General features: G+C 41.4%; 1 protein-coding gene across 1 annotated transcript in view; it reads left to right on the forward strand.

Annotated features, from left to right (window-relative positions):
• LOC119744589 (guanine nucleotide-binding protein G(s) subunit alpha-like) overlaps positions 1 to 11,137 on the forward strand; it is a 64,884-nt gene extending 53,747 nt beyond the window's left edge. Inside the window, exons 10-12 of the mRNA XM_038220598.1 lie at positions 5,303 to 5,433; positions 8,507 to 8,574; positions 9,975 to 11,137. Coding sequence (XP_038076526.1) covers positions 5,303 to 5,433; positions 8,507 to 8,574; positions 9,975 to 10,121 — 346 coding nt within the window. The 3' untranslated portion in view covers positions 10,122 to 11,137. The remainder of the gene's footprint in view (positions 1 to 5,302; positions 5,434 to 8,506; positions 8,575 to 9,974) is intronic.
• The last annotated feature ends 257 nt before the right edge of the window (positions 11,138 to 11,394 follow it).

Raw genomic sequence — 11,394 nt, forward strand, 5'->3', positions numbered from 1 at the left:
ACCAAGCAAGCTTGTCAGGCTTTCCCTCATGCTTGTTTTCTGAGTATTGAGCAAAAGGCGCTATTAAAAGATTAGAAGGGTTTCGCATCTGAACTGATACGTGTACGTATATGTTTAGTTATCTGTAACCATGATCGACTATTCCACTGTTTCGCATCGTGTGCACGTACCGTACCTATACGCTTTAGTTGTAACTGTTACCAAAAACAAAAACCCAGTAATCCAAAATTGGCAGCCTTTTGAATTAAAGCCTTGTATCTGCGAGTAACACTGCTGTGAAACATGGACAGATGGCACATATACGTTCGGCAAATTCATCCTCTCTTACATGTAACACAGAACAAACTTTAACAAAATTTACAAGGTACAGCGTGTGGCGAGTGATGTATCCATATTAAGTACATGTATATATGCAGCGGATAGCGAATTGCATATTACGTCACAAGACCAATCCAGCAGATGATCTATCCAGCACGCTACCCCGAATCTGTTCACTAGCGAAACCTCTCTATAAGGGTTCAGGCCTTAGAACCTCGTACGCACTGTCTAAGAACAGTTCCCTGACAGGTCGTTAGTCATTCTGAAGGACTTTTTGCATATTTCCAGTCTATAAATACCCTGTCCATCGTACTATTTACAGAAAGTCATTTCCAGAATGCCTTGCCCATCAGTATATCACTCACAATTCTGTTTTTCAAAACAGTGTCTAAAAATACCACCGGGCTGGGAGTAACTTTCCGGTCGTTGCCGAAAATAGTTTTCGCAGCTAGGCCAAAGGCCCCCCGCAAATGAAAATTCATCTTCTACCAATTAAGTCAAATGAGGAAATGAAAAAAAAGAAGATAGTTTAGGAAGCTGGTGTCTCTGGTGTTAGCCACACTGAATAATGGATCGTAATCTATTCTCAGTCTGCTCATCTTTCAGAATAAATATATTTAGTCAAAGCATGGAGCTATAAAAAGAATGGTCAGAGCAAGTAAGCTCTACATTTATGTGTTTCTTAAATATTAGTTCAGGATGCGCCTTAACATATGCCAAGGGCCAGCATTCGTTGCAAAACTTGCAATGAATGTTTCCTGACTGAAATTCGCTTTTGCATTCACGTTCGCATACAATTATGCATCGGTCTTGACTCAAAATGTTGAATTCCAGTTTTGAAACGTTGACAGCACATGAGTGCACATAGTTCCCTGGTAGAGGCTTGGGTGCCACTGAACTACTTTTTTTTACTGGTAAATGTGTTCACTGTCAAGCCAGTGCCCAGTTTCATGGCTCTGTCTTCCATCAGTGAAAATTCCTGCTTACTGTAGCAGGAAGTTCCGTGCCTATGGTTAGCATATTTGCAGGTAAGCGAGGAATGTTGGCATATGCCCATGCATACATCCCATATTCAAGGACTCTGTGCTTACAGGGTTAGCGCAGATTTTGTTTGGGGGGGGGGGGCTGATGCTGTCGGCAGAGAATGGTGACTGTTAGCATGGAATTCAGTGCGTTGCAGAGAATGGTGATGGGCCCTGAAAAGGCAACCCAACGCAGCTGTCACAAGCTGCATCAAAAGTAGTTGCAGCCAGTCCACGCTGGTTCACTCCAGTGTATACCGGTTACTGTTGGTTGTATTTGGTCCATAATAAGCCTACAATCAGCTGTCTGCAGATTCGTTATTGCTGTCCTTCTTTCATTTTCTTCTCGGACAGAGCCAAAAAAAGTACAGCCAGATTGGGTTTAGGTCACTGTACTTTCTGGGGTTTTTTGTTCCACCCTTTTCTGTGTCCTTGTTAAAAGGTTTGTCAGGACTAGGACGGGGATTGGATGACATTGGAAAGATTAAGAGCAGGTTTGGATGAGTCATGAGGGAAAAATTGGGACCAGGATGTTCCTGGTACCGTTTCTAAGACCACTGTGGAGGCCAACGCACAAACGATCTTTTTTTTTTTTCGCAAAGTCTACAGACCGGGCTTTGGGCCAACTCCGGAAAGGGTGTCTCCTTTTTCCAAAACACGCACAGCTCAGGGATGTCACGCATTCAATTTGTTTGTTTTCGCCCTGTCTTTTTCTAGGGATGAAAATTTTATGTGCTCTCAATACTCCTCCACAAGTGCTTGCAAGGTCTTCATGGTTGCCTTGTTTTTCGTTTTAGAAAAAGTCTTGGCAAAATGTCAATAAATTATTGTCTTAAAAAGAAAAGGGCATATGGAAAAAAACTTTAAAAAGAAAGCTGAGGTGGTCCCTGGTCGTGTGATGTATGGTAGGCATTGTGACTCCCGGGGAGGTCTTGGCAAAGTTTCAGCTTGTTCTTAATTGAAGTTGCTCACGGGGAACAGAGACGCAGACTAAAAAAATAAACGGATAGGCTAGCAGGACTTCCAAGCAGGGTTCCCACAGTCATCAGGAAAAAAATCCCTGTAAGTGAAAGCTTTCATGGAAAGTCATGGAATTGTGGGGTTTTTTTTATAGGAATCATGGAAAGTTGACAGTCCAAGAAAAAAGTTTTGGAAAAGTCATGGAATCCTGCTCATGCACAACACCTACATGATGACGTCTTATATTTGGTTATCTGGCTTTCGCAGTCCTAGTTACATTATTCAGGATATGCAATTGCTATAGATATAGAGGTGTTCAGAGCTTTGTTGTACCATGAAATGCTCGGAAGACGGTGACAGGATGCCTTCTTTATTTATTCATTTTTCCGGGAATGAAACCAAGGATTCCTAAAAAGCGCCCTAGGCACTGTAGCTCACAAACCTGAAGAAACATGTAGAGAGAAGACAATGAGAAGAAGTTACAGTTTTAGTGGTGGGAGGAAAACTCCAGAAGAATATTCTGGGAAAAACCCAATCCACCCGGGTCACAGCGGTGGAAGGCGAGGAAAGTACTGCTACGCCAACCTGACTCCCCTTGTACATGTTAGTGTTTGGTAACATGAAAAGCTGGGAGAATCAGATGGCTATGAGGGGAAGTCGTCTTGGTATTAATGCACACTTATTGTCAGCATGATGACCGGCCAGTGTATTGTAAATAGGCTCCTACGATGCAAAAAACAGCATAGGAATTGGTCTTGGAAAGCCCTAATTTTGTCATGGAAAAATCATGGAATTTTATTTGACGATTTCTGCGGGAACCCTTTCCAAGTTGTCGACGTACATTGTGCTTGAATTTTTCTTCTAGTCAGAACTCCTCAATGTCTGTTTCTTGAGATTTTCCAGTTAAGTCTTTGAACCAGCGGAGGATTTCTCCTCTCGTTCTGATGTGGCTTTTTATTTCAAGAAGTTATGGAAGAAGAGTTACAGTCGCGGTGCGGTGTAGGCCTGCGATTTGTAGAAGTGAAGAAAGGAAGACATAAAGTAAACCAACAAGATAACAGTGTGCTTGAAAATTCTTCTAGACAGAGTTCCTCAGTGTCGGTTTCTTGAGATTGTCCAGTTAAGTCTTTGAACCGACGGAGGGTTTGCTTCTTCCTTCTGATGTGGCTTTTTTATTTTAAGAAGTTATGGAAGAAGGGTTACAGTCGTGATGTAGACTTGCGATTTGGAAAAGTGAAGAAAGAAAGACATAAAGTGAACCCATGAGATACAGTGTGCTTGAATTTTCTTCTAGACAGAGTTCCTCAGTGTCGGTTTCTTGAGATTGTCCAGTTAAGTCTTTGAACCCACGGAGGGTTTGCCTCTTCCTTCTGATGTGGCTTTTTTATTTTAAGAAGTTATGGAAGAAGGGTTACAGTCGTGGTGTAGACTTGCGATTTGGAAAAGTGAAGAAAGGAAGACATAAAGTGAACCCATAAGATTCAATGTTGTAAGTCTTCAGACACATATCACTCTCAAAAGTACCTTATACGAGATTACAGTCAGTTTGGGTTTTTTTTACCAAAAAGAAAGTATAATATGTATTCCATTCACCGTACGATTCACTGTTAAATATTTCCGTATGTGCCGCTGTTGTGGTGGATCGTTTCCTCTGAGCTGGTTTGGTTCTCATTTGGTTGGGAAATTTGGTCAAGTACTCCACGTTGTTTTGCATGCCAAGCTCGACTTTTGTCCCCGCAAAGCAATTTTGCAATGATGTTAACCAAATATTTAAAGGTAGAGTAGATGATTTGCAGTTATCAAAAAAGTAACTGACCAAATTATTGTTAAAAAAGCTTACTTGGTTTGAAGATAGTAATGGCTTTAAACTCCCTGTGAAATGATTCCTTCTGGCATGCTGTCATTTTGAAGAAAGAAATAACAGAAGGTCATATCCAAAGATGAGTCAAATGACATATTTTTGGAAATTTCTGTTTGTATTTGGTTTGTTATTGGGGGAATTCATTAATGCGTACAATCAGTGAATGGGTGCGCGCGGTTGCTATTGTTCGTCGGTTCAGTGCGTGAAATTGCCTAGCCGCAGTCGGCTGAATGAGAACGTGTTCCGGATGCTGATTTCAGGTGCAATTCAAAATATGACCCGGCAACTTGTTTTCTTGGAATATACAGCATTCACAGAGCTAAAACGTCATCAGGTTTAGATTTTGAGCACTTTTGTTGCTTCAACGAAACAAAGGCACAAATAATAAATTATCTACTCTACCTATAAGTGGATCGAATGTCATATGTGAAGTACATCATATCCATCATTTGGTAGTTTTACGTACAGGAAATGGGTATTGAAGTGGCTGTATACTCAGAAACAACTTAACTGCGAAACCTTTAACTTTTACGAGAGCAGGCTTCTAAAACAATACCTATAAATAACTATATTGGGGATTTTTCCTCAAAACAATCATTCTGTAAACTAAGGGTCCAAAGTGTAACATAATTTCCTGTCCCTGTACCTTGGTACTTTGTAATTTGCCATTCAAGCATTATGAAGAATAACTTCAAGCATGTTTTTTTAAATTTGTTTGGAATACCAATCTGATTTGAACCCCAAACCAGCAAGCTCGGTGGTTGAGTGGTAAGACGTCTGCACTAGTAATCAGGCGGTCGTACCGCACCGCTCTCCGGGTCGTGTTGCTAAATGTTCCCCTCCCTATTGCCTGTGACAGTGCATCACTTACATACTGCTTACATGTAAATGTATGTTTGTCCAAGCACTTTTATTACATACAAATGCGACACATGGACTCGGACTTGAACCAAATGACTCGAGACTCAGACTTGACCCAAGTGACTCCACACAATTGTGCAAAATGATAAAATAGGTAGTTCATGCTGAAATTGATTCTTCTAACATTAATGAACATGTGTTTTTCTTTCAACTTTTCTCCCTCCCTGTCCTCCCCCACCCTTTTTGTCTCCGTCTCTTTCACCCTGTTCCCCACTCCCAGGTGGCTGCGGACAATCTCCGTCATCTTGTTTCTCAACAAGCAGGACCTTCTGGCAGAGAAAGTCAAAGCCGGCCGCTCGAAGATCGAAGACTACTTCAGCGAATTTGAGCATTACACCATACCCCCAGATGGTAAGATAAAAATCATCAAAAGTTATTTGGGGGGGGGGGGGGGTAAGTAGCCTTTTCTTCATTTCGCATCTTTTGGAGTGTCCACATTAATGCATCAACTTGAAAATCAAGTATTTTGGTGATAGTCTGTTCTGTCACCGAAATACTTGTGAACAAAATTAAAAGCCATTTTTTTATTTAGGTGGAACCATGCTCGTGTACCTGTGGCATACATTCTCAAAGTTTAGGCACGTGCGCATTTGGCTAACCCTATTGGAAGAAGGAGCAGTTAGTGCGTGCGTACCACCTGAGCGCGAGCCTGGTCCCACTTCAGTCAAATCATGGGCGACCCCCAGACCAATATCAATGGGGATAGGGACAACAAATTTGCCGTAAGACCACTCATTGCTAGAAGGTAGCGAGGATTTTTTTCTTGTTATCAAGATGCTGCGAAATCAAAGGGGTTTAGAAGGGGGGGGGGCGTGTTACGGACACCATCAGTAACGGAGGCTCTATTCAAAAGGGACAATATTCAATTTGGTTTTTGTTCAGAAAAAATTGGTTAAAAGTGCATAAGGGTAATACTACTATTAGCACTATTTAAGTGCTGATGCTTTTATTTTATTTGAAAAAAATATATGGCAAAATGTTGCTAAGGATGTTAGTTCCCCCCCCCCCACCACCCACCGCCCCTGCCTCCATGGTCTCCATGGATACAGCCTCAAACCTTCAAATCCTCAAAAACAATTACTTTTAATGCATTGAGGGAGTGTCGATGGTATCTAGAAGCAGTGTGGACGATATCCAATATAATCTTGACCTACGTTTATACATGGCTAAGCTTAAAAATGTGAAACCACAAGGTACGGCTTAAGACCTTGACACAATGCACCCTCCAAAATCTACAGGCACTTATAATGGCATCCAGCCTGAATCCTCCAAAATCCTCCAAAAGCACCTGGGCCCAATTTCACGGCGCTGCCAAGCACAAAAATTTGCTTAGCACAAAAAAGTCTGGCTTATAACTGCAGGTTATCAGCCAAAACGCCATGTGATTTTCATGCTAAGTAAACAACAGCTGAATACTAATCAGGAGCAAAATGCATCACATGGAGTTTTGGCTGGTAACCTGCTTTTGTAAGCCAGACTTTTTTGTGCTAAGCAAATGTTTGTGCTTGGCAGCGCCATGAAATTGGCCTGTGGTTGAGTTTGGAGGAATGAGGAGGGTTAGAGTTAAAGGTAATATACAACATTTGCAAACATCAAAAAACAAAACTACCAAAATATTATGAAACACCTTACATGTACTTGATTGTAAGTAAATAGTAGTCTCAAGCATCCTGTGAAATTCTGGCACCTGGTGTGCCGGGTTTTTGGGGTTTTTTTTTTTATTGGAATTTTTGTAACAATTTCCAACGATGGTCGACCGACCAATACTGCCCCCAATTTACCAAATTTAGTTACTCCACGTTTCGCTTGCAATCTGTTACACATCTGTGAAGAGCTAGTCTGGTTCCCTGACCTGACAATTTCCAACGTCTATAAATTGCTGCTCCGTTTCGTCGGAAGTAGGGTCAGGGAACCAGACTATAAAAACAGCATTTTTTTCCCCTTGGTTTTTCCAGCATCTATGAACACAAAACCTTAAACAGGTCAGTGTAACAATATTTGCTATAAAATACTAATCCCCAAATCCGTCCATTTCTGAAAATGACAGCAGAAGCAAATGTTGTTTATTACCTTTAAGCTTTACATAGTGGGTGCAAAAGTTTCAGAGAAAAGTATGCTTACCATTCCCTGCTGGCTCATGATAAGCTACTCGTTTACTGACATACATCTTTGCTTTTGTTTTTCTTCTTTTGACATTGTATTTGGCTTCATTTTGGGAATAAAACACAGTAAACCCGGGTAAATCATTTTTTTTTTTTTGCTGTCACGTCATAAATGCATGCTTTATCAAGATGAAACACTCCTTATGTTGTTTTCACTTTGTCATAGTTCTGATTTCTCTGTTCTTCCCATTGCGCGAGGAAAAAAATAAAGATGGCCGTTGAGGTTTCTTTGTGAGTGATTTTTACACAATGAAGTGGTCGCCAGGAAGTTGTCGTTTTGGTTCCTGGAAAGCATGCACTAGACAATTTTTTTTTTTGCAGACTTCTATGATAAAGTAAAATATTGTTTGGTCGAAAAAGAAGTCTATAACTTCCTAAAAACTAGATTACAATGTAGCCGTGCAAATTTTCCTACTTTGGGGTTTTTGAAGAAAACCATACATTTTCAGATTGTATAAACTTTGGTTTCTCAGAAAAAAATTGTTTGTAGAGAGACAATAGGACTAATTTGAATAAAGAAGATGATCAGAATGGACTCTGTGCGTCAACAGTAGCTGACGTCTTTTGACCACTTTCGAGAGCTCCAGTTGAGGCACACAGCGCGTGCGAGTACCGGTTCGCGCGCGTATAACGCAAAGTACGCACGAAAAATGTTTTTATTCCAAAGATACGCTTCACAGAGGTGCAGTTGCGTGAACGCCAGATGCCGCTGGGAATGTGTTTGAATGTCCCTCCCATGTGGTCTCCCCCAACTCTCTCTTTGTAACCGTTGAGGGGGTACCTGTGCATGGAGTCTATAAAGAATTACCAGCACGACTAAAACGATGACAAATAAACACATGTAGGCGCACATAAAGGTTAGGTATAGTTTTTGTCCATGTTCACTCACTCACTATGTTTCATAATGCAATGCACTCACATGCATGAGGGTCTCTCAACGGCAAGTACGGGCCAAAAAAACATCATACTTATAAGTCGTTGCACTTTGTGCTTTGCCTGCATGTTCACATGAAATAGCAATCAGTATTGTTGTGTACTCTTCTGACTTTCAAATCCGATCTCCGGAAAAATTTCCAACCTCATTGTGTCTCTCCAGAATTGAAAAAAAAGTGATCTCCTCTTCAAGGTGGTATTTTTGGTCTGTGATGTAATTGAAATGTTTTTTTTGTTTTTTCTGAATCTTTAAACTTCTAAAATGTCTTCTGCCACATAGTGGTATGTTTATTTTAATTGTCAAATCTGATGTCTTTTATTATCTCCAGCACAAATTGAACCTGGCGAGGACGAGTGTGTAGTGAAGGCCAAATTCTTCATTCGGGACGAATTCCTTGTAAGTATACAATTTTTGGAAAACGGAGCGATGGAGATGTTTCACATCTGAAGGGATGCGTGTTGGCATACATTTAGCTATCCGTAACTGTTAGCCACCTCTCTGCTATTTCATATCGTGTAGGCCCACGCACAAGTGCAGGCAGTTTAACACATGCACATCTTCAGTACCGCGCTCTATTTGCAGCTCTGCGTGTTGTACACACATGTGCATGGATATTGGACTGTTGTACATGCACGTCTTACATTACTCACGGATGTGATTGTTCGAAATGTTATAGGCGGAGCTAATTTGTAGATCTGTTGTCACTACTGACTTCTGAAATCCTGCATAACAATGTAGAGAAATCTTGTTATCCCCCCCCCCCCCCCCCGGCACCTCGTGCTTACTTTTTTCGAGATACACCCTGGACTGTTGAGACAGCTCAACCATTTTGTAAAAGGTTCGACAGTTTCATCAAATTCTCGCAACTCCTCATGTCTCACAACTCATGGAGTACCGAAGTGAATACGTCACGCGCACAAAATGTGTGTGAAAGACATTAGCGCGTGATTCAACCCGTGAACCAGCACGCACGCGTACTCCATTCGTTTGCACTATACTTTCTGGTTCTAAATGACGTCACACTTCGGTACTCCATACCTCCCCTTCCCCATACCATAGATCCAAAACTAACATATATCCACCTTGTAAAAAAGCAAAGTCTGTCGCTGGCCAGTGTTTATCTGTGGTTTCAGTGGCATGAAATGACTGAGAATTTTTCTATGCCCCCCCTGGACAGGATTCCAGTCCATCACAGGTTACTCCCCAGCTAATGCCGGTACCCATTTACACTCCTGGGTGGAGAGAGGCAAGTGGGGGTAAAGTGGCTTGCCCAAGGATGCAACATATGGCCAGCAGCTGAAATTTTACCGCAGACCCTCTGATCACAAGTCGTAAACCCTAACCACTAGGCCGCACTCCACCCCTAAACCTTATTGTCTAATAAATTTAGATTGTCTGTTTCATTCATTATACTTCCAGTCACTTGGGGAAAAAACAGGTTTCTTTTCACTTTATCATAAAAGGCCGTATCTTCTCTGAGTGATCTCCGTTTGCTACTTCCCAGGTTTGCAGCATTGCTAATGTTGCTATCACATTGACTTATGCCGTGATCCACAGCTACATGGCATATACTGGCTGATGAGTTCTGACTAGGGTCCCTCGAACAATAACAATAATAGTGATGTAGACTTCTATAGCGCACTTATCCGGAAACAAAGATATTGACTTTGAATAGCTCAGTTGGTTGAGCGCCAGAACGGTAATCAAGAGGTCGCAGGTTCAAACCCCAGTCCAGTCAATTTCTCTGTTAAACTTTGAAATCATCTTTTTCCCCCTTTCTTAAAAACTCTTTTCAGCGTATCAGCACAGCTAGCGGCGACGGCAGGCATTACTGCTACCCCCACTTCACCTGCGCGGTGGATACGGAAAACATCAGACGGGTCTTCAACGACTGCCGGGATATAATCCAACGGATGCACCTCAGACAATACGAGTTGCTGTGACAACAGCCCTCCCAGATTGACCCCAATCTCCCCTTCACCCCCACCCTCCCCCACCCCAGTCCTCCAAAGCCTTTCTTCTCAATTTTCACCCAGAGTCCTCTTAGCGGCTACAGCGACGACCCCTGACTGTTGACCTCTTGCGGGTTGCATCGCAGCCGGGGGAAGAACAGAAGAACAAGGGGATAGAACAAAAAGCGAGAAGACTTGGTCAAAATCAGAGGAAATGGGTTGATTGGTTTGTAGGTTTCACTGTTCAGGGTTTGGTGAGTCAGCTGAGTGTATGGCCGTTCTGCTCACATTATTCAAATTTTTGAGGTTTTTGGTCTTCTTCTTTTTTTTTGAATTGTGAAGTAAAATTTTGCCACGGAAAGTTCCACCACCACAACCACCACAACAACCACCACGAAGTATGCGAGCTTTATACTCAGAACCCAGCCACCGAACCCAGAGTGGTTTTACACAGAGTTATACAATAAATTACAAAAAAAAAAAACTTCAAAAAAAAAAAAATTGTGAACATTGATAATATTTAAATGAAACACGACAAAAAAAAAGATTTAATGAAAATTGTTGCAATGTAATTTTACAGTTTAAATTAAATTACGAAGATGAATACGAGCGAGAGTGGCGTTGTCATGGAAACCGTGAAGTGATTGACGCCACGGCTCGTATTTATTTGTTGCATGCATGACTGTACATATCCTAAAATAAAATTCTTAAGTTTACTTCAAGCTTGATGAAAAAGGGGGGAAAAAACAACTAAAATAGATTTTAAAGACAAAGAAAATAACAGTGACTCTGCGAGAATGAAAAATGAAAGAAAAACCAGAAATAAAATCTGTCAGACTTAAAAAAAACATAAAGTAGCAATAGTTTACAGTCGACAGTCAAAACTTTCAAAACGCTTTACAAACTCGGCAGTAGATCCTCCCCAAGTATTAGAATGCACGCTGTAAACTCTTGGCACAATAACCACAGCCTTTTTACGGCCACATTTGGAGCTAAGGCCAAAAAAACCAAATTGTCGGTCTCTCTGGTCAGCGCACGCATCGATTTCGATCATTCGCGTCAATTTTTGTTTTTTCAAATTTTCGTGGGCAGCTGGACTCAAAATGATGGAGGGCACCATGGTATATGATGGAGGACACCAAGGTGTATACAGACACAAAAAAGCAAGAGTACCCACCTTGTCTGTACAATCCAAGCTTGAAAAAAAACAAAAAAAAAACTAGACTTAGTTTGTGGACAAACACAGGGCTGTTTCGGTAACTTT

This window comes from Patiria miniata, unplaced genomic scaffold, assembly GCF_015706575.1.
Source record: "Patiria miniata isolate m_02_andy unplaced genomic scaffold, ASM1570657v1 HiC_scaffold_12, whole genome shotgun sequence".
NCBI lineage: Eukaryota > Metazoa > Echinodermata > Asteroidea > Valvatida > Asterinidae > Patiria > Patiria miniata.